Consider the following 23,043-nt stretch of genomic DNA (forward strand, 5'->3'; position numbering starts at 1 on the left):
CAGTCACCTTTGCACCAGATTACACCCAGAGATTCCTTCATTTATATTTATGTGGTTTTGTGTGTCAGTTATGCAGTCTAACTCAATCATTCAATTATGTTACAGCTGCAACACTCCATTTTTTTCTTTGGTACAGGAGTCGCCCTCTTATCCACTGTTTTACTTTTTGTGGTTCCAGTTACCTGTAGTCAACCACAGTTGGAAAATATGATAGCGTTTTGAGAGAGAGACTGCATCCAAAAAATTGTATTACAATATATTGTTATACAATACATTGTTATAGGTGTTCTATTATTATTTATTGTTAATCTCTTACTATTAAGCTTTACGGTAGGTTTGTATGTATAGGAAAAAACAGATTGTATAGAGGGTTCAGTACCATCTGAGGTTTCAGGCATCACTGGGGCCTCGGAATGTACCCCTCATGGATAATGGGGAACTACTGTAAATTGTAACAAAGGCTGTGTGTTTCTAAAGCCCAGCCACCTAATTACCTACGTGCAGTATCACGTAGCCTGTAAGAATGAGTGAATGTTTCCCATCAGATGGTGACTGAGATGACCAATACCATCTTCACCCATGAAAGCTATGTGTACTAGAGCCCCATATCACTAACAGCAATAGTCTAATACGCTAAATTCCCCGCCATCATTGATTGATTTCAAAGCCAATAAAGAGACAATATAAACCATTATGTTTACTGCCTCCTCTTTTCCAAAGCATAATTGTTCAATGCATACGTTTGGCATTAAAAGTCTCTATCTGGTTCTTTAAATATGTAACCCATTAAAATGACTGATTCATGATTTCTGAGCATACTACATATCCAAGTATTATTCCTATCCTTTTTTAGATAAATAATTATATTAAGTTAGTAAAAGACCTAACTAAATGTTGCTATTGCTTCTCAGATCACAAAGAGGAGCCCTGGGAACGTCCTTTTCCAAACTGAAATGATGGTCCTAAGCAGCCCATCCACAAATAAATCTCACCAACCTGGGGTTCCTGGGATCAATGGACTGTGAACTTCAAGCACAGCAGAGCTAGGGCTGCTCTTAAGGCCCTGCTGTCTCTCCTCTTAGTAACAACACCATTTCACATGAGGTGACAGTGGTATCTTTTGTTGCTCTGGAAGTGGAATACAACAGTGGCTTTCCAACTTTTCTGTGGCAGAGACCTACAGACAGAAGTACATTTTACACTGGATCCAGGACACACATCAGTCTGAAAGCACACACAAGAACCAAATGTTTCCTAAAGCATTATTTATCCTTGCTAATAGCAACACATTCTCATATTCTTTTATACTTCATTTAATTTCATATAAAAAAGAAAAGGAAAGGAAAGAAATCTATTTCTCAGCCCATTAATAAGGTCAGGAGCAGCAACACTAGACTAGAAGAAAAGCTTACCTACCGATTTTTCTGCCACCTCCTGAGTGCGCCCAGTTTTCCGACAAGTCTCAGTGCCATCTGCTGTGCGCTCTGGGTATTGCAATTACTTTTCTTTTTTTTTTTTTTTAGAATGAGAGTAAGTCAGAGAACACAAAGAACTTCTTTCTGCACAGTGGAGATGGCTCTGAAAGCGTTTAAGGAATAGCTTAGATGAGTGGCTAACACATTATCCCAGTTCTGAATTCTAAGACCACAGACTCCATGTCCAGTCCCCAAAGAGAGGCTTTGCAAGCTACAGAATACCCCTCTGACTGGGACCTCAGGAGCTAAACTGACCACATAATTGGTTCTAGAAAGTGAAACGTTTTAATTTGAAACATCCAAATGAGCATTTTGTGAAAAGCTACTGTCGTCCATCAAATACAACACAGCCAGGGAGTCATCGCTCTATTGCCCTTGTCATCCTACGTCTATAGTTTTTTTTGCTACAGCAGCTCATGAGTGTTGACTCTATTCTAACTTGTTCCAGAAGCCCTTCAAGATGATAGATAGCACAATATTTTTGTAGCCAGAACTAGAATGTAGAGCTCTTTTTTGCTTCCTTGTGAATGATCCAGAATTTCCATGTTGGCAAGCCACCATAATTTACAGAATTTGCTTTTTATATTCATAGAAGTAAAAAAAAAAATACCTATTTAGGGAATTATAGCTCGATTCATTTCTGACCAAAATGTGCTTTTTGACACAAATACAATTGGAAATGTCTTTGTAATTTCTCCACAGTCTGCCTAGATAATCGTAAAAGAACTGCATGGATATATTTGTAAGAGCACGTGTCCATTCAGCAAAACCAAGGAGATCAACTAATTCTACCATTGCCTTGAAACGGAGACAAATCTAGCAGTTTGAATTTCCCCCAAAAGATTGTATGTGTGAAAATAAGAATAGAATGAGGAAAATTTAAAAGCCTATAATAATTTCAGTCACAACTTGGCAATTAGAATTTTATGAGATGTCTTTAATTTGGAAGCAAAGAACAATTAAATTATTGAAGGCTGGAATTTTTTTTAACTCTTTGAATGGAACAACTGATTTTCCCCAAAAGATTTGACTTTAACAATTTTCAGAAAACATAAGTCAGGGTGTGGTTCAATTACACAGAGAGAAATTGTAGTGGAATAGTGTTCCCTGTAATAATTACCCACAAAGGATCACAGTGGAGCCACTCCTGCATTAAAATTACAGTATCATATGTAAGTTATTATGAATTAACCAGAGATGCCAGGAGCTTGTCAGTTTCCAACTGCTATTTTGAGGAGAGCTAAAGTTTCTCTTTTTTTTTGTCAGTTACTATTATCATTAATATTTCAACAGCAAGGCAAGAAAAGGGAATGTGGTCCATTCAACTAAGCCATTAACTAATGGCTCTTGAAGAGACACTCAATGAATCCAACTTGCCCTAAAACTGCCAAGTGGTAGGGCAGTCTCTTCACGTCTTGCATCATTTTCTGCCATCACCTACGTGTGATTCGTGAGTCGGAAATTCAACCAAGACATGTTTAATGTATATTTAGAGCATCCTTCCCAGCGGGAATTCACGGTGCCGTTCCATCAGGCAGTTGGCAAGCAGTCACTTGAAATATTAAGAAATATGATTTGTCTCACACTGATTTATTGCACAATCGCAACTTCTTTCTTTTTGGTTCATTTATAAAACAACTGTCAAATTAAAATGCCAAATAGCTTTAAACATTAGCATTTTCACCTTATAACCTTACAAGTGCATCACTTTAAACATCTGCATGAAAGTTCAGCTCCACGACAATCACCTGGGATTTACCTGCATGGTACTAAGCATGTATGTAAAAATATTACTGATAGGTATCTCTGGCACTCTGAAGTGACAAAGTGTAGCCTTCACAGATCCTTGTCAGTTAATCATCAATAATTACCTGGAAAGTGCCCACTTGCCATCATTCAAGATCAACCAGGCAGACACCACAGTGAGTTTTCCATCAAAAAACCTTCTCTATCTGGTCAGTCTCTGCAGGTCAATGAGACAAAGGTGTGTGCTGCACGCAGCAGGACTATCCTAAGCTCCCTGTGTTCTCACCATGGGGCTGGGTGGCTGGGGTGGAGGAACACAGCATTGGGCTTCAGCTTCTCTAGGAACTGGTACATTAAGAGATGAAGACACAAAAGGTGAGAAAATCATGGTTTATTTCCAATGTTTCCATTTCTGTTAAAAGTAATGCTTTCAACAGAAAAAAAAATGCAGCAATGTAAGTGTGTAATTTACAAAATAATTTCAGGATTTCTTTAATCATTAATTTGTGGTGTGATCTGTTAATTGGATTTCTGTCTAAGCTCATTTGTAAATAACTTCAAATATCCAAGCCTTCCCTCACCCTCTTCCCACTTCACCTCTCCTCCTTCTCCTCCCCTACACTGGAAGACACTACGTACACGCATATAATGTCCTGCCCTAGAGGAGTCCTGAGCCTACTTGGGAAGGAAACACCAACTCACAAGAAAAGAGCAGAAATCACACAAAACGGAATAAAAGCAAGCGCTGATCTGTAAGTGAAGACTTAAGTGCTATAGGGCTTCCAGCTACAAATCCTGAAAACACGGAGTGGCTGTGATAATACGACTAGCCAACATCACACAGTAATTTTGCACATAAGGAGAACTAAATCTAAGAAAACAAGGAAAAGAAAGTTGAGCCTATAATCGTGATACAGGCACTAAAATCTCAGGTGACATTTTTCAATGGGGGAAAGTCAGTCAACTTCCGATCTCCAAACCAGAAGATCGTCCCACAATGGTTCTAGAGCCTTCCTTCATTCCAACCCAACCAGGACTCCAACAGACTCATTAACAGCACAGCCCTTGAGAAATTAAAGGGAGAACCCACCAACCGGCGCCCCACTCCCCACCCCAAGTCACCTCTGGCTCAACCAAGATGTGCTCAGGCCAAGAAAGCTGCCCCACCCCGCAGGCTTTGCCTGTCATTTTTAACAAGCCGACTCAGCACATCTCTCAGATGGGCCATGCAAGGCTTTTTGCGGCTCTTGGGGCTTTGCCTCTTCATGAGCAGACACTCCCTCTTAGACTAAGACCTGGAGCTGGAAAGTAGGTGGTAACCGCGGTACAAAACTCACGCTCGTCCCTGCAGAAACTGCCTAGGTCGGCCCATGGCCACGGGGCGCCAGTTTTTCAAGGAAAAGTCAATGCTAATAATGGTGGCAATCACGGGAAATCCATTCTGAGGCCAGATCTGACTTGTCAGGATTAATCACCACTTCCACTGAACTTCGAACTGACCTGGGTAAAAACTTGAGCGCGAGGGGACCAGGCTGCACCTCTGACCTGGCTCCCCTCTGCAAAAATCGCGAAGTGGGTGCCCGAGGTGGGGCGGGGGTTGGGGGAGACCTCCCAGGGGTCCCCACCCGGCCTGCTCTGCACATCTTAGTCCCTCATCCGCTTGGCTTGCGCTGTGCAGATCTGTCTTCTGTCATTTGTACCTCAAGACATCAAAATCCCCAACCAAATGCAAATACTGAGACCTCATAATCTGAGATAAAGCTTCGCGATATCCAGAAAGCCCCCAGCGGGTGTGCAGTGCAGAGCCAGCCGCCCAGCTGTCTTCCGCAGAATCCTATCAGTTTCCCCCTTTCGTGCTGTGTGCATCGAGCGGGAAGGGGCTTGGCAGATTTTACCTGCCCTCTTTCCTTTCTGAAAAATCTGGGCCTCCTCACCCCAAAACGAGTCACCTCCTTGTAGTTCCCCAGTTGCGAAAAGAGGAGGAAGCTGGCTGGGCCGGGGGCCGCGGGGGGCACCCTCCGCAGATGGCGGGACCCACCCTGCCGGCCATGGCAAAAGCGAGGCTTGTCTCCCCCACCGCCCCCAACCTTAGTCCTTGGCACATCGTTGAAAGTAACTGAATAAAATCGGAAATTCGAGAAGGTGTTAGTTCGGCTTGGTGAGATTTTGAGGGGAGAAAGAAGCGGGGACTTCGCCAACACCGGCGGCGCCCCCTCCTCGGCCACCGTTAACCCCCATTCCAGAGGGCACCGCCCTGCGGCCCAACCTAGGTTCCCCTGCGGGAGCCTCGCGGGCCCGCGCAGCCTCCGCGACTCGAACAGATCTTCAGTCCTTGGAGGAATGCCTGTTTCTCTAACAATAAAAAATTAAAGAAGCGCTCATAAATGCCAAGTCCTCTCGCACTAGGCGGAGTAGAGAGGACAACGACCACAGCCATCCCTGAACCCCGCCCACCGCACAGCGCCGGAGCCCGGGCCTGGGGCGCCGCTTCTTGGGGGGTCCCGACGCTCAGCCGCCCCCGCTCCACCCGGGCCGCCAAGGGGCTGGGAGAGGCGGCGCTCGGGGTAACCGGGGGGAGACTCAGGGCGCTCGGGGCACTTGGGGAACTCATGGGGGCTCAAAGGAACTCGGAGACTCGGGGCCTCGAAGGAGACTCGGGGGGTTCGGAGCTCTCGGGGGCGGTCGGGGGTTCGCGGACCCGGGAAGCTCTGAGGGCCCGGAGGCCGGGCGCGCTCCGCCCGCGGCGCCGCCCCCTCCGTAACTTTCCCAGTCTCCGGGGGAAGAGGCGGGGTGTGGGGTGCGGTTAAAAGGCGCCGCGGCGGGAGACAGGTGTTGCGGACCCGCAGCGCCCGCGCGCTCCTTTCCCCGACTCGGAGCCCCTCGGCGGCGCCCGGCCCAGGACCCGCCTAGGAGCGCAGGAGCCCCAGCGCAGAGACCCCAACGCCGAGACCCCCGCCTCGGCCCCGCCGCGCGCTGCCTCCGGACGCAGGTGAGCCCGCCGGCCTCGGACTGCCCGGCCAGGAACCCGGCGCGGGGAGGGACCGCGAGACCCAGAGGGGTTGCCCGGCCGCGTGGGTCTCGGGGAATCGGGGGGCTGGACCAACACACGTCCTCGGGCCGGGGGGCGGGGGCCGCCCTCTGGAGCGGGCGTTTCTGCGGCCGAGCTCCGGAGCTGGAATGGGGCGGCCGGGCCGGACGGGCCGCGGCGCGCCGGGGAAGTGGACGCGATGGCACCGCCCGGGGTGCGAGTGGGGCCGGGCGCGCGCGAGAGGGGAAGAAAGCCGGGGCGAGCCGCCAGCGCGAGGTTTGTGGTGTCGCCGATGTCCCTTCGGGGTACTCTAGCGCAGCCGCCTGGCTACTTGACCCGCTGCCACCAAACGTTTTAAATTGACCGAAAGCTTAGCTTCGAAGCAAAGCTCCGTTTCGCTGGTGAAGCAGGAAGCCTCCGCTGCAGGAACTGACCTTTACCTCCTGGAGCGGCTTCTGCAGAAAAAGCGCCCGGGCAGAGGTTTGGGCGGAGTTTGCCTAGAACTAACGCGGAGCCAGCTGACCCCGGCCTACCCCGGGGCCAAGATTTCAGTGGCTTCCCTTTTTCCTAAACACTTCACGAGGGTTTGTTTCCGGGCTGTGCTCCCCGGCTAGAAGGAAAATTTTTAGGACCCTTGTTCGCGAAGAGGTGGTGTGCGGCTGAGACCCGCGTCCTCAGGACGGTTGCATCAGTGCCTCCATCCTGCCCCACTGGAGGAGGAAGGCGGCCGGAACAGCGCTCACCTAACTAACAGCTGCTGAGAGCTGGGTTCCGTGGCCATGCAGCTGGGACTGCCTTGAGAAGCGTGGTACGGCCGTGTCCCCATGTGACCTTAGAGTCCCTTTCCAAACTGCTGTGCACAGTCGGTCACAATTTCAGACACTGGTGAGAAGAGTGGAGGAACCCTCTGGGGGCAGCCAGGCAAGGTCGACCACCCATCACCTAAGGGTGGAGAAGTTAAGGGGTGAAGAGTCCCTTTTGCCTTTTCTGGAACCTGGTGATCCACCTAGTGTCTTTCCTAAGGAACTGAACCATCTCCTCCGCTGGCCTCTGGCAGCTCTCCAGGCGGCGCAGGGTGGCGTGGGCCCGGTAGGAAGCTGCATGTAACCGCCCAGGGTCGGGAGGCCAGGAGAGCAGCTCCTCCTCTGACTTGAATATTGAAAACAACTTCATCCTGCTTGTGAGCCCCTCTTAACCCATGACCCCCTAGCCCACTGGGGAGTAAATCTTAATTTACTCCTCTTCCTGAAAAACGATCTTTAAAACAGCTAGCTTCAGCTCAAGCTTTATAAAATAACAATATAGGGTTTCTTGGAACTGTATTTTTCTCAGCTGATGGTAACTGGACAGGTCTGTAGACGGGTGTATGACCTGGGTTGGGCAGGTGGAAGAGGGCAAAGGATAAACCCCTCCTCCTGCAGCCCCATATTCTTGGCCAGGTGTATTATTGTAAACCAGGAGAGAGTTTACTTCGGGGAGTATCCTGTTTTCCACTCAGTGAGGGCCAGTGAAGAATGTCTAATTCCATAAGATGCTTTTGTTAAAATCGGAATGTTGCTGCCCTCGGTGGTTCTGCTGTTGGGACGGGACTGGCCCGAGCTGTGGGTGCTTTAGCAGGACAACCAGCTCACCTAAGGGCCTCCCAGTCTGGATTATGGGTCAGTGCTGAACCTGGGCTAAAATATTGTTTTTTCCAATGATGTTTGTCTTTCCCAAGCTCAGTGAGGCCAAATGTTTCACGGGCCTATGTCAATCTGATGTAACTTTCGTGGCCACCTCTCTCCTGTTAGCCTCTGACCAAGGTGGCACTGGATGGTTTCTGCCTGACCTTGTTGCCCCATGGCAGCGACTGTGGGTCATGAAAGACATTCACTACGAGCCTGCTTCCAGAGTCCATCAGAAAACAGGATACAACTTGCCTAAAATCAGGAGAGGAGGATGCTTTTAAGTAAAAGAAGGAGGAGGATTCACTACCAGCTCTGAAGGGTGCAAAAGAGATGATTCATCCGGATTGTGGAGAGGGTGGAATCTTGTTTAGGAGAGCGTTGGTTGTGGTAGGCAGGGTGTAACTATGAATCAGTGAAGACAGTTCACATCCTGGGATGAAAAGAAGGCCACGGGCTCACAGGAGATTATCCACTGGCCTCTCCACATCCACTTGCAGTAAGGAGTGTGGGACTCCCCCCAAGCTTCAGCGCTGAACTGCAATGCAGTGATGTCGCTTAGTTGGGCCAGTAACCGAGGGAGTTGAATTTTCTGTCATTTTAAAATACTGTGTCTTTTAAGAAACACTTTGAAATTAAAACCACAGCCCACAATTATAATGCACTGTTGCAGCACTTACCAAAACAGATATGCTAACTGAGCTGTCAATGCTAGCCTGACAGTGAGGCCACCAAGCCATCCACAAAGCCTACACGAAATTCTGTGCTCACAGTGGCTTTTCTCCATGAAGAGGGCATTCCTAACCTCTTCCTTTCATGTAGAAGGAAGCAAAGTCCTTTGTAAAATTTTAACTCGGGTTGCCTCAAGTGTAAACTTCACCACTGGTAACAACAGTTTCACTGCTACATGCCACATCTGTGAAAATTCATTCAAGACGTTAAGGAAAGTGGCTCAGCAGAGAGACTAGATAGGGGAGCTATAAGTTACATCTTATCCTCACGGTTCTCCTGTACTTGGCCTGTCAGCCTTTGAGCAAGGTTGGCCCAAGCTAGTATCGGCCCCAGTGTTACAGCCAAAACTTGAGACTGCAAATGGATGCAGCCGTTGAACGCCGAGTAACTTCTGCAGAGTCAGGAAGACCCAAGGAAGCTCTGCAGAGGATGCAGGGGTACGGTCAGAACCCATGAGTGCCTTTCAGCTAACAAGTACTTTATGACACTCCCCAACACAGCAAATTTTTATGATGTGTTTAAAGATTGGGTGAATTACTCAGGTGAACAAGCTACTCTTTATCAGAGAACACCTAAAAACATGCTCAAGAGGGTTTGGGAACTATACATTTAGTCCTACGACAAACTAAGTTGGTTCTGTCTTCACCTGTTTTGGTGCGGTTGTGTAAGAGTTGGTGTTTGCTCAGGAAGAGATTTAAGCATGCTTGCTTACCCAGACTCAGAGAAGTCTCCCTGTTCTGTCCTAACTAGTGATTCCTGTGTTGTGTGCATTCGTCTTTTCCAGAGCAAACCGCCCAGAGTAGAAGATGGATTGGGGCACGCTGCAGACCATCCTGGGGGGTGTGAACAAACACTCCACCAGCATTGGAAAGATCTGGCTCACCGTCCTCTTCATTTTTCGCATTATGATCCTCGTTGTGGCTGCAAAGGAGGTGTGGGGAGATGAGCAGGCCGACTTTGTCTGCAACACCCTGCAGCCAGGCTGCAAGAATGTGTGCTACGATCACTACTTCCCCATCTCCCACATCCGGCTGTGGGCCCTGCAGCTGATCTTCGTGTCCACGCCAGCGCTCCTAGTGGCCATGCACGTGGCCTACCGGAGACATGAGAAGAAGAGGAAGTTCATCAAGGGAGAGATAAAGAGTGAATTTAAGGACATCGAGGAGATCAAAACCCAGAAGGTCCGCATCGAAGGCTCCCTGTGGTGGACCTACACGAGCAGCATCTTCTTCCGCGTCATCTTCGAAGCCGCCTTCATGTACGTCTTCTACGTCATGTACGACGGCTTCTCCATGCAGCGGCTGGTGAAGTGCAATGCCTGGCCTTGTCCCAACACTGTGGACTGCTTTGTGTCCCGGCCCACGGAGAAGACTGTCTTCACAGTGTTCATGATTGCAGTGTCTGGAATTTGCATCCTGCTGAATGTCACTGAATTGTGTTACTTGCTAATTAGATATTGTTCTGGGAAGTCAAAAAAGCCAGTTTAACGCATTGCCCAGTTGTTAGATTAAGAAATAGCATGAGAGGGTTGAGGCAACCTGTGCTCAGCTGTCAAGGCTCAGTCGCCAGCATTTCCCAACACAAAGATTCTGATCTTAAACGCAACCATTTGAAACCCCTGTAGGCCTCACGTGAAACTCCAGATGCCACAATGGAGCTCTGCTCCCCTAAAGCCTCAAAACAAAGGCCTAATTCTATGCCTGTCTTAATTTTCTTTCACTTAAGTTAGTTCCACTGAGACCCCGGGCCGTTAGGGGTTATTGGTGTAAGGTACTTTCATATTTTAAACAGAGGATATCGGCATTTGTTTCTTTCTCTGAGGACAAGAGAAAAAGGCCAGGTTCCACAGAGGACACAGAGAAGGTTTGGGTGTCCTCCTGGGGTTCTTTTTGCCAACTTTCACCACATTAAAGGTGAACATTGGTTCTTTTATTTGCTTTGGAAGTTTTAATCTCTAACAGTGGACAAAGTTACCAGTGCCTTAAACTCTGTTACACTTTTTGTAAGTGAAAACTTTATAGTATGATAGATTATTTTGATGTAAAGATGTTCTGGATACCATTATATGTTCCCCCTGTTTCAGAGGCTCAGATTGTGATATGTAAATGGTATGTCATTCGCTACTATGATTTAATTTGAAATATGGTCTTTTGGTTATAAATACTTTGCAGCGCAGCTGAGAGGCTGTCTGTTGTATTCACTGTGGTCGTAGCACCTAACATTGTAGAGTCAATCGAGTGAGACAGACTAGAAGTTCCTAGTGATGGTTTATGATAGCAAATGGCCTCATGTCAAATACTTAGATGTAATTTTGTGTAAGAAATACAAACTGGATGTACCATCAACTACTACCTGTAATGACAGGCCTGTCCAACACATCTCCCTTTTCCGTGACTGTGGTAGCCAGCATCGGAAGGAACGCTGATTTAAAGAGGTCACTTGGGAATTTTATTGACACAGTACCATTTAATGGGGAGGACAAAATGGGGCAGGGGAGGGAGAAGTTTCTGTTGTTAAGAACAGATTTGGAAAGACTGGACTCTAAATTCTGTTGATTAAAGATGAGCTTTGTCTACTTCAAAAGTTTGTTTGCTTACCCCTTCAGCCTCCAATTTTTTAAGTGAAAATATAACTAATAACGTGAAAAGAATAGAAGCTAAGGTTTAGATAAATATTGAGCAGATTTGTAGGAAGATCGAACCTGAATATTGCCATTATGCTTGACATGGTTTCCAAAAAATGGTACTCCACATACTTCAGTGATGGTACGTATTTTCCTGTTGTCAAGAATAGCATTGTAAAAGCATTTTGTAATAATAAAGAATAGCTTTAACGATATACTTATAACTAAAATAATTTTGTAATGTATCAAATACATTTAAAACATTATAATCTCTATAATAATTTAAAATCTAATATAGTTTTAATAGAACAGCAAATTTTAATTTCATCTATCACTTTTTATATAAATATATTAATGTTTTATAGTCCATAACACCAATGGGTAAATTGCCAGGGTGTCTGACCCCATTCTGCCCCAGTTACAGAAAAGCTTCTGTCACCAGAAAGATCGGTGGGGAAGGAAGGGAGGAAGATGATTTCTACCTAACCCCGTGCCACCTCTACCAGGTTTTTGAGGCATATCGGTCTACAATGTGGTGTGCGGACTGGAAACGTACCTTGGGGAATGCTGAGTTGGCTGGACATGACCCATTTATCTCCTGGATGAATCCCAGAAGTGGACCTTCAAAATGTCACTCATAGCATGACCTTGGCTCACTGCAACCTCTGCCTCCCAGGCTCAAGCGATCCTCCCACCTCAGCGTCCCAAGTAGCTGGGACCACTGGAGTGTGCCACCACGCTCCACTAATTTTTTCATTTTTTGTAGAAACAGGTCCCACTATATTGCCCAGTCTGGTCTCGAACTCCTGGGCTCAAGGGATCCCCCTGCCTCAGCCTCCTAAAGTGCAAGGATTACAGGCATGGGCCACTGCACCTGGCCTGAAACTGCTTTTTATTCCTCAGTGCCCACTTCCATGGGAAATAAGCCCGCCAGGTCAGCCTGTCCCCATGGGAGTGACTGCCTGCTACCCCCACAGGCTTGTCTGGCCCTCACGAGCCTCTCCCAGAGACACCACCCACAGTTCTCTTCTTAAATGATACAAGATTTCCATCCAAGGATTTCAGAGCATTTCACACATCAATAATTAGAAGTATTTTCATAGAGGACCATACACTTTTAAAATGGATTTCAAAGAACAAAACCAATCAACTATCACCCAGGTAATAGAAAATGGGAAATGGTTTCTACCTGACTTCCAAAATGCTCTGCATTTTTAAGCTGGGTGCAGAGGCTTACACCTATAATCCCAACACTTCGGGAGGCTGAGACAAGAGGATCACTTGAGCCCAGGAGTTCAAAACCAGTCTGGGCAATATAGGGAGACATTGTTTCTACAAAAAATAAAAATGTTAGCCAGGCAGGCGTGGTGACATGCGCCTGTAGTCTCAGCTACTCAGGAGGCTGAGGTGGGAAGATTGTTTGAACCTGGGAGGTCCATGCTGCAGTGAGCTATGATTGTGCCACTGCACTCCAGCCTAGGCGACAACAAGATCTGTCTCAAACAACAACAGCATCAAAAAAACACAGAACTTTTAAAACAAGTACATTCACTTCTACAAGCTATGTAGATTATTACTCTCAAGCTATTAAAAAACTGAGCCAAAATAATTATGGGCTACTCTCGACCACTTGTAGGAATGGATAGAGAGGTCTGGTCACATGCCTGGATATTAGAGCTTGAGCTCTGAAGATGATAATCCAGACTATATCTCAAAGCATCAGTCTGCACTTTGTATGGAGCAAGAAAAAGCCTTGTGGAAGCGGCCTCCCACCCAGCCGAGCCCTCGGCGTGGACAAGCTCTGCTTTTTATGAGCAGTGGGTGCAGCCTCCCGGCTCCCTCCTCCTGTCAAAAGACAGTCACAGCTGGGGTAAGCAGGTCGGGCCCACTTGGGAGGCCCCAAGGAATATGCTGCAGGGGTCGGGCCTGAGCCACCCCCTCGGGTTGGTCTCTGACAACTAGAGAGCAGCTGAGAGGTGGGTAAAAGCTCACTCACTTACCCTGACCTCAGTGTCCTCATCTTAAAATGGGCTTCCTGAATCTTTCCCAAGCTTAGTGGCAATGAAATAAGATAATGTATGCAAACGTTCTCCACATAGTAAAGCACTAAGTAACATATGACTGTCATCTGTTTTCCACTAGACAGATCCCAACCTGGAAGAGTGACGGATGGTATTTCAGATACAAGTGACTCAAGCAAAACTTGATAAACTAGGGGCTGGAAAAAATGCACATTTACACAAAGCCTGGAGTAACTGCAGCACAGGCAGGTGAGTCTAGCCACATATGCCGGGAGAGGAATGGCTGGGGGCAAATATAGCAGCACAAAAGGATAAGGTGGTGACAGCTATGCGACTCTGCAATTAAAGGTCAACAGAGTAACAAAGAAGGCCATTGACTCATCTGGTCAGGGTCTCTACACTTCCCATACATCTCACCAAATGCTTTTCCCATATTACCTCATTTGCACCTCACAGCAGTGCTCTGAAGTCCTAGGCTGTCAGAGAGTGTTATTCCTGCTGAGGGCAACAGGAAGGCGCTGCTCAGAAGGGTAACAGATCCTGCTCAGAGGCCAACAGCAGCTGGTCCTACCACACGGAGGATGTGGACTGCACTTCTAGAATTCTCTAGTGCATTTGATTCCTGAAGCCAATAACAAGCACAGTAGGAACACCCCAACTGCCCCCAGTGTTCACAGGGTCCGGGGCAACCCCAACTTGGTGAGACACTGTTCCATTTCTGCACATGGCTAATGATTCATTTTCCCAGGCAATATTTACTGACTGCTACCAACTGTTAGGGGCTGGGGCCGTAGCTGTGAACAAAACAAAACATCAGGCTTCACATTGAAGGAGGCCTACTCTCAACAGATCCCTGTAGGTGGTACCTGCTGCAGGTAATTTAAATGGAGGAAAATAAGACGTCATGAGGGAAACGGGAAATTGCAATGTAACTAACGTAGGGTGGTCAGGGAGGGCCTCTGCTAAGAGATCTGGAAGATACAGGGCAGCAAACCACACAAGTCTCTATGGGAAGCATCCCAGTGAGAGGGAAAGGCCAGGATGCCAAAGAGTCAGGGCGAGAAAGGGGGAGAGGGGGCCAAGGAGGATGTGGCTGGGACAGATGGCGCAGGCCACGCGGGCCGCTCTGAGGAGTCATGGTTTTAAGATGGAATTCTAGCATCTGCCCTCCAGCATTTGTTCTGCCCCTCTGGTGGACCCAAAGTCAGTCTATTTTCCACTTGAGAAAGCTTCGAATAGCTAAGAACAACAGGTCCAGGTTCAGACTTTATCCTCCTGCTCCACAGCCCCACATTCCTTCACACATTCAGCATTAAGCAACTACTGCATACCGCCCTATTAGATATAGGCTGCCTTCAACTTCCCTAAGAAAACGCACGCTCTAACAGTCAAGCAGCAATAACTGTGCTGGGAGACTCCTCCTCAAGGCAGGAACAATATTCCAGTCCACAGTGTCCTCCTAGAAGTCAGATGGCCCCCTGTCCTCAGTGCAGCCCCTGACATGGCTGAGCCATGGAACCACTGTTCTGGACACCACGTTATTGCTCAAGTGACTTAGCTTTTTAACAGCCCTATCACTTTTTGCTCATTTCAAAAATGAAAAGGCAACCAATGTGATTTTTGTAATTATAGAATATATAAATACATTTTCACTTAAATAATACAGGAGTATACGAAGTCAAAAGTGAAAGTCTCATTTCACTCCCCTGCTTGGAAGTTTCAGTATTAACATCTGGATTACATCCTTCCAATCTTCCCCTGTGCAATTGAATATACTAATACTTATAGACACACAACACATACATGACCATGTTGGTTTGCATTTCTTACATCATTTTTTCTATGATTGTTTCCCATTTAGTAATATGTCTTAGAAATCCTTCTAGGTCTGGCCGGGTGTGGTGGCTCATGCCTGTAATCCCAGCATTTTGAGAGGCCGAGGCAGGTGGATCACTTGAGGTTAGGGGTTCGAGACCAGCCTGGCCAACATGGTGAAACCCCATCTCTACTAAAAAAAAATACAAAAGTTAGCTGGGCATGGTGGCGCATGCCTGTGGTCCCAGCTACTTGGGAGACTGAGGCAGGAGAATCTCTTGAATCCAGGAGGTGGAGGTTGCAGTGAGCCAAGACTGCACCATTGCACTCCAGCCTGAGCAACAGAGGGAGACTCCATTCTCAAAAAAACAAAACAAACAAGAAAACCCACAAACAAAAACAAAAAGGAAATCCTTTCATGTCAGCATGTATAAGAATTTGTTCTTTTAACAATGTACAATGTCCCATCGAATGTTACTGAACCATCTCCCTGTTAAGAGACAGTAGCATTGTCTCCCATTTTTCACAAAGCCTACCCTTCCCCCCATTTTTCTTCTATTTTTTTTTTGAGACGGAGTCTCACTCTGTGGCCCAGGTGCCGCCCCCTCCATTCTTCTAACCTAAATTCAGGGCTTTGCATTTTCCCTGTTACATTTCATCTTGCTGGTTTGGGCTCATCCTTCTGGTCCATCCAGATCTTTTTGAACCCTGTCTTCAGTTTATTAGCAATTCGTTCCAACTTTATGTCATCTGTCAGTTTAATGAGCGTGCTTGCTCTATGGTCACTTAAGCCAATAAAAATATTGAATAAGGAATGCCACCAACAATTTCCTGCTAGCTTAACATCAGTTCACTTACCAACATGATTCAAGTTTGGAGTTTTATTGATAAATGTACTTAGCCACATCTCATTCACAAGTTTCCATCTCACAGTAGGGATATTATGGAAGGTTGTCAAGTGTTTTTGCAAAAATACCTAAGGGTATCCATTATTTGATTAGCCATTTCAAAAACACATTTACAGAGATCTTCATTTGGGCAGAGCATGATTCCAGGCCTCTGAAGAACCAAAGATGATTTTGAAAGGAGGTCACAGTGCAGACAGCAGGTGTGTATATAAGGTGGTTACTTTACAAAACAGGGCATGGCAAGCTGGACATGACAGACACAGCAAAGTCTCTGAACAGAGTTCGGGCCATGACATTGTTTCTTTTGGGGGTCTTCAGGAACAATTTCATGAAAGCTAAATCATGAAAGATAACAGGCTTTTGCAAGGAAAAAAAAAACGAGACTAGTGATTACTTTGGCGTTTTCAGTTTCTTTGAGAAGCGAAATAATTTATCAAGGACTCTTTTTGCCACTTGATGTTCTAATTGGTTGATAGGTCTCTCAGAAGCCCTTTGTGCAAACTAGAACCTGCAGGGATGTGCAAAGCCTCTCTCTGCTGCCATCTGCTGTCTTACAAGCGGTAACTGCAAGAGGTTGAATCCTCCAATGCCCTGGGGATTCCCATTGCAGGCAGGGGCACCAGCCTGTGTTAATAACCACCCGAGCAGCCACATGTACCCTTCCACAAAAGTGTCACTGTTTCCATTGCTCTGAGTTTGTATTCCCAATTTGTGGTCTTTGTTAGGGCACTCATAAAAAATTAAAAACAAAAATTCACACAAACGTACACTACTTTCATTCATAAACAACATAATAACCAAACTGAGAACAATATGAGCAAACATCTATAATCTCGTGGTTGTAGTTAGTAGCTTTTTACAGGTCTTTTATTTAGGTTTTTCTCAGGTTTCTCTAACTATTCTGTCCCTTGGATTTTGAATTTTACTCTCCAGGACTCTAAATGCTAATGACGTCGGATTATTTCTTGACACTCATCCACGAGGAGAAAATCTCTTACTTAGAAAAATGTTTAAATCAACATCTAATATAAACATGGAAGCTCTCTAAAGATTCAGCATCATTTTATTTTACTTCTTTTATATTCTTACGAAGGGAAATCACCTAACATATTTCACTCAAAATTTTCAGGATTTTTACTAATTGTGACATCTACTTTCAAAAATAAGAAGTAGGTTGGGAAATTTTGAATCACAATAAATCAGGAAAGCAGATTTTTTTTCGCATTTGCCCTGCCTTTTCCAAAGGAGAGAGATCTCAAATGTGAACAGATATTTGTACATCCATGTTCATTGCAGCTCTATTCACAACAGCCAAGAGGTGGAAGGAGCCCAAGTGCCCACCAGTGAATGGATAGAGAAGCAAAATGTAGTCTATCCATGCAATGGAATGTTATTCAGCCTTAAAAAGGAAGGAATTTCTGACACATGCTACAACATGGATGAAACTTGAGGACATCATGCTAAGTTTAATAAGCCGACACAAAAGGACAAATATGTGTAATTCCACTTACTCACAGCAGTCCAATTCATAGAGGCAGAGAATGCAGTGGTTGCCAGGGGCTGGAAGGAGAGGAGACTGGGAGTTGTTTAACGAGTACAGCGCTTCTATTTGGGAAGTTGGCAACGTTCTGGAGACGCGTGGTGGTAATGGTCGCACAGCAGTGTGAATGTACTTAATGCCACTGAACTTACACCTAAAAATAGTTAAGATGGTAAATTTTATGTTATATATGTGTGCAAATGTGCATTTACTACAATTTTTAATGAAAAAAAGTGAAAAAAGATCTTCTTTTAACACAAGAGACAATGGGTGGGCTGTATTGAAAGACACTGATTGCGATCAAGCATGTAAGATGTGTTCTGAACTCAGACACACATCAAACCCTGTTAATGTCTCTATCCTATTTTATTAGCACTATAATGCACTGAAATAAACTCCTAAGCCCATGCACATTAACCATAAACATTAAACTAAGAGGACAGGTCTGAGCACAACAGCTGGGCCTTGCCCTTCCTTGTGAAAAACAATCACATTCAAGTCTGGTCAAGTTATTTAGGGAAGAAGGACCAGAAAATTATTCTGCCTCAAATTCAAATGGCATGCTAGAACTGCCCTTTCCTAATCTCAAAAAAATTATAGTACTCTCTGTAGCTCATACTAGGTAGAATATTATGCATTAAAATTATTCTCCAGAAAAATTAGCTGGTGTGGTGGAACCCACCTGTAGTCCTAGCTACTCAGGAGGCTGAGATGGGAGATCACCTGAGCCGGGGGAGGTTAAGGCTGCAGTGACTGGACTCCAGTGTGGGAGACAGAGTGAGACTCTGTCTCAAGAAAAGAAAAGTATTCTCAGGAATGGTGATAAAAGGAAGAGGCACCCATGTCAAGCTTTGAAAACCTCATATTTCTCTAAATCTAAATCTCTGTGTGGTTAAGCACCTTGGCAACTTACTTCCCAAAGCTGATATGAATTATAATTCATTTAGTAATCTAGTCTAGCAGTTTTCAAATACGGATTCCAAACAGAAGCAGAAGTTTTAATAATACTCATCATCTATATCCAGAAGCACATAAGAACTTGGAAGAATTTGTTCTCCCCAGCCAGCAAACTTCTAGTTGTATAAATGGTAGGAAAAATTCAAAGTCACAAAGAGAGAATATTTTCATAGGATTTTCATCCTCCAGAGCCTTTGACAACCTTTGGGTCCCCAAAAACATACTCCAATGCTCTAGGAAGCAGCAAGCAAAATCAGTCCTTATGGGAACAGGAAATCAGTCCTTATGGGAAACACTTTGTTGCTATTATTGTTTAAGATTTCTTCTTTGGCTTACTCTGTTCATTCTGAATTGGGAAAATAGCTATGTTTATGGGCCTGGGAGAGTGAAGATGTGGTCACAAAGGAGAAAGAAAGGCTAGAAATTACAAATGTACAGCACTTTGACTCTATGTGTTAGTTTGTGTGTTTCAGAATTTTGTAAAATGACTTAATTTTGTTCATCCAGAGAATAGCACAGGAAAGGCCAGAGGTTTTATGAGAAAACTCAGGTGAATTCAAGGATGGCCTAACTGAAAGAGCACCACATAATTCCAGACTCACAAACTCAGTCCAGCGAGGCTCCAGGGGAGTTAAAGTCCTCTGGAACTCGGTTCTTGGCTCTCAGACCTTGCAGGAGAGGACAGCAAAGGAAGGTAAGATAGCTCACATTGACGAGAGTGAGCGAAGGGCGCACTCTTGAAGGGGAGAGAAGTCCTCACTTATGAGGGTGGAGCAGGAAGGCCCCTAAGCAGAAAGAGAGAGGACAGAGTTTGCTTGCTGGCAATGGGAAGCCCTGGAGTGTTTCGCAGCTGGAAATCCACACAGTCAGAGCTGCGCTCCAGGAACATAACCCTGAGGCAGTACAGTAGCATGTGGCCAATAAATTTGGTGGCAGAAATGGAAAAATACATATTAAATATCTTAACAATAATCATGGGCTTTGTAGCTGCCAATGTCCCCAGGATCCCCTGCCACCAGCCATGGTCAATTCTGCCATGTTTTATGACATTGCTGAGCCCTTAAGCCACATCTCTTTTGAGCTAGTTGCAGACAAAGTTCCAAAGATAGCAGGAAGCATTCATGCTGTGAGGTCTGGAGAGAACGGATTTGGCTATAAGGGCTCCTGCTTTCACAGAATTATTCCAGGGCTTATGGGCCAGGGTGGTGACTTCACACGCCATCATGACACTGGTGGCAAGTCCATCTATGGGCAGAAATTTGATGATGAGAACTTCATCCTGAAGCATTCAGGTCCTGGCATCTTGTGCATGGCAAATGCTGGACCCGACACAAATGGTTCCCAGGTTTTCATCTGCACTGCCAAAACTGAGTGGTGGGCCAGCAGTCTTTGCAAGGTGCAAGGAGGCATGAATATCATGGAAGCCATGGAGCGCTTTGGGTCCAGGAAGAGCAAGACCAGCAAGATCTCCATTGCCAAATGTGGACAACTCCAATAAATTTGACTTGTGTTTCTCTTAATCACCAGAGCATTCCTTCTGTAGCTCAGGAGAGCACACTTCCACCCATTTGTTCATAATATCCTATAATTTTCATGCTCTTGCTGAAGTTTTTGGAGCTTCATTTTTTTATTCTCCTTCACTTCTAGCCAGATTGAAGAGTTAAGTTTATGATTATGAAATAAAAACTAAATAACAAAAAAATCATGACTTGTCAATAGATAAGTTATAAAGGGTGAGAGAGAGAGAGGAAAGACTCCTAGGTGACTACATTTTTATATCTGTGCAGTGGGAAATAAAAACAAGTAAGTCCCCAGACCGGGCACCATGGCTCATGCCTGTAATCTCAGTACTTTGGGAGGCTGAGGTGGGAGAATCACTCGAGCCTAGGAATTTGAGACCAGCCTGGGCAATATAGCGAAACTCCAGCTCTACAAAAATGGGTCCAGAAATCAGTCAGACATGATGTCTCATGCCTGTAGTCCCAGCTACTCAGGAGGCTGAGGTGGGAGGATCACCTGAGCCCAGGGAGATTGAGATTGAGGATGCAGTGAGCCATGATTGCGCCACTGCACTCCAGCCTGGGTGGCAGAGTGAAACCCTCTAAAAAAAAAAAAAAAAAAAGCCCCAGGGCAACGCATCTGTGTCATGAGGGGAGAGGATAGGCTGATTTAAAACTTGTTGAGTAGGAGGCAAGAAGCGCTTGCAAGGTGGGAAAATGAAGCAGGCTAGAAAGGCTTGTCTAAAACTCATGCCAAACACAGGCTAGAAATATTCGTGTGGGCTATGTCCTTGCATCCCTGATGGCTGAGGTCACCAGAGGAGGCAAAGTACTCCAGGGAAGGAGCAGGGGGACAGCCGGCATGGAAGACCTTCCAGGGTGCCAGGGCCGAGGAGTAGGGAGGGCCTCGAAGGCGCAGAGGAGGATTCGCCATGAGGTGTCAGGGGATGGTCACAGATGTAGACCTGGGCAGAACTGCATGCCTGCGTGCCAGTGGAAGATGCAGCGAGCACTGGCAGGGAGCAGGGACGATCCAGGCGAGGGAGGTCTCGGATAAGGGGGCCTCATTAAGCCAGCTACAGTGGACGACAGCGGCTCCATCCTGCAGGGAAGCTCGCAGGGAGGCCTTATGTGCTAGGGTGCTCACTCATGTGCCCATCCTAGCTGAGGCGCAGGGCGCGGCCGTGTCGTCAGGCCCGGCCTGGCAGGGCCGACCAGGCTCAAAGGCGCAGCCCCACGGAAGGGCAGGCGCTGCTGGGCAGCGTGGCCTGGGCACGGTCACGGGCCTTGGGGTGTTTCGGACAGAGCTCAGCAGCTGCTGCCGCACAAGGGATGAAATCAAAAGTTCTGCTGAGGAGGAGGCACAGCCGCCCTGTTAGGACCTGGGACCACCAGGGAGGTGCCGTAGAATCCGGGCGCGAGTGAGGGAGGCGGCGCGGTGGCCGCGGGGCGAAAAGAAACGGGGCGCACCAAAGAGAGGGAGGACTGGGGAGGCGCGGCGCGCGGGCGGCAGGCGGCGGTCCGTCCTCACCGCCCGGCTGTGCTCGGGGCCAGGGTCCCGTCTGCGCCCCTGCGGGAGGCGGCGCGGCGCCCACTGTTCTCTGGGCCCAGCCAGGGCTCTCGCTCTCCCCGGCTCTTCCCGCCAGGGACTTTGCCGCCGGCACCGCCCTTCACGGCTCCACGATGTGTCCCTGCTTCCGGCACGTGCCCGCGCGAGGGGGCCACATTGGGGCGTGTCTCCAAAGAGGGGGTCTCCGAGGGGAGGGCGGCAACCAGGTGGCAAGAAAGACGGAGGCTCCCCAGACCTCCCGTCTCAGCCAGGCTTCCCCATGGGGCGCGTGCCCGCCCGCTCAGCGTCTTTCCTGAGCCCTGAGCAGCAGTTTCTCAAAGGACTGGAAACATGACAAGACCTTCCCAGATCCCTGTCAGGTGCTTGAACCAGACAAAAGCCAGGTAACTGAACAATGGTCCGGCCTTGTGGCCTGAAAACAGCTGCTCTGAGAGCAGTAGCTGTCTACCCCAGAGCGCATGCAGCGTGGAGTGATTGTTTTGGGCCAGGGTCTCTCGCTCAGTCTCCGTCAGAGTTCAGATCGCTTGACGACATCTTCAGTTTTTACTTTGCCACCAAAAGAATGGTGGTTGTTGTACCTACACACAGCTCTGTGTGGCCAAACACCATATTATTCACTGTCACATTAGGCCTGGACCTACTTCGTGCAACCTCAGCTTATCCAGTAGACAGGGCCAGCGGAGAGGGACCTGGGGGCCAGGATGAAGGCAGGCCTTTGCAACAACACACGATGCTTCTCGGGGTCCTTCCTGAAGACAGTGATGACCCCAGCAGCTGGAAAACGGGAAGCTCCTCTTCTCAGCTTCATTTGTTCCGTGAGTGAGGCCCTCGGACTGGGGCGGATGGGGCTGGCTGTTCCTGAACATCCAAGGAGCAAACTAGGTGAGGCAGTTTCGAACCAGCATTCCCTTTCCAGAATGTCACCTGTGTGGGCCCTCTCTCCTCCTCCTCCTCCAGACACTCTCCTCTTCCGTGGCTAGGAAGCCTCCCTGTGTACCAGGTCTCAGGTAGGCTGAAGCAATTCACAGTCTCTTGAGCTGACTTCACGTGGGAGAAACTATTCACAGCAGAATGAGAGTCACTTGAACAGTAGCTTACTTCAGTTTCTTTCACAACGATTAGGATTCTTAAGATAAAAGATCCCAAAACACGTTTTGTCTTTAAAACAAACAAACACCATAGAAAACCCTTGTGCCTATTTCTGCAGACGAGAGCCCCACCTCCAGAGGATGGGAGGCAGCCCCAGAGAACTCGCTAACAAGTGTTGATTTTGGCTCTGAGCCCTTTTTCAAATTGATAGTGTGATGTAATCAGAGGGTGTGTTTAAAGTCTGGAGCGGATAAAAGGAGACATAGATATCCTGGCACATTATCATTAACTGTTGCTGCCCAGATTGGAAAGTGGAAAGATAGACCCCTTCAGGAAGACTGTACAGCTCATTGGCAAGCAGTGATTCAAGAAACGT

The 23,043-nt window shown here is 47.0% G+C and overlaps 1 protein-coding gene and 1 pseudogene across 1 annotated transcript; both read left to right on the top strand.

Annotated features, from left to right (window-relative positions):
* The first annotated feature begins 6,026 nt into the window (after positions 1-6,026).
* GJB2 (gap junction protein beta 2) lies at positions 6,027-11,549 on the top strand. Its single transcript, XM_030813275.1, has 2 exons — positions 6,027-6,210; positions 9,430-11,549. The coding sequence occupies exon 2, from the start codon at positions 9,452-9,454 to the stop codon at positions 10,130-10,132; it is 681 nt and encodes a 226-aa protein (XP_030669135.1). The 5' UTR covers positions 6,027-6,210; positions 9,430-9,451; the 3' UTR covers positions 10,133-11,549.
* A 7,981-nt stretch (positions 11,550-19,530) lies between these two features.
* LOC115835054 lies at positions 19,531-20,007 on the top strand (annotated as a pseudogene).
* The last annotated feature ends 3,036 nt before the right edge of the window (positions 20,008-23,043 follow it).

Source organism: Nomascus leucogenys, chromosome 5 (genome assembly GCF_006542625.1).
Source record: "Nomascus leucogenys isolate Asia chromosome 5, Asia_NLE_v1, whole genome shotgun sequence".
In the NCBI taxonomy this organism is placed as follows: Eukaryota; Metazoa; Chordata; class Mammalia; order Primates; family Hylobatidae; genus Nomascus; species Nomascus leucogenys.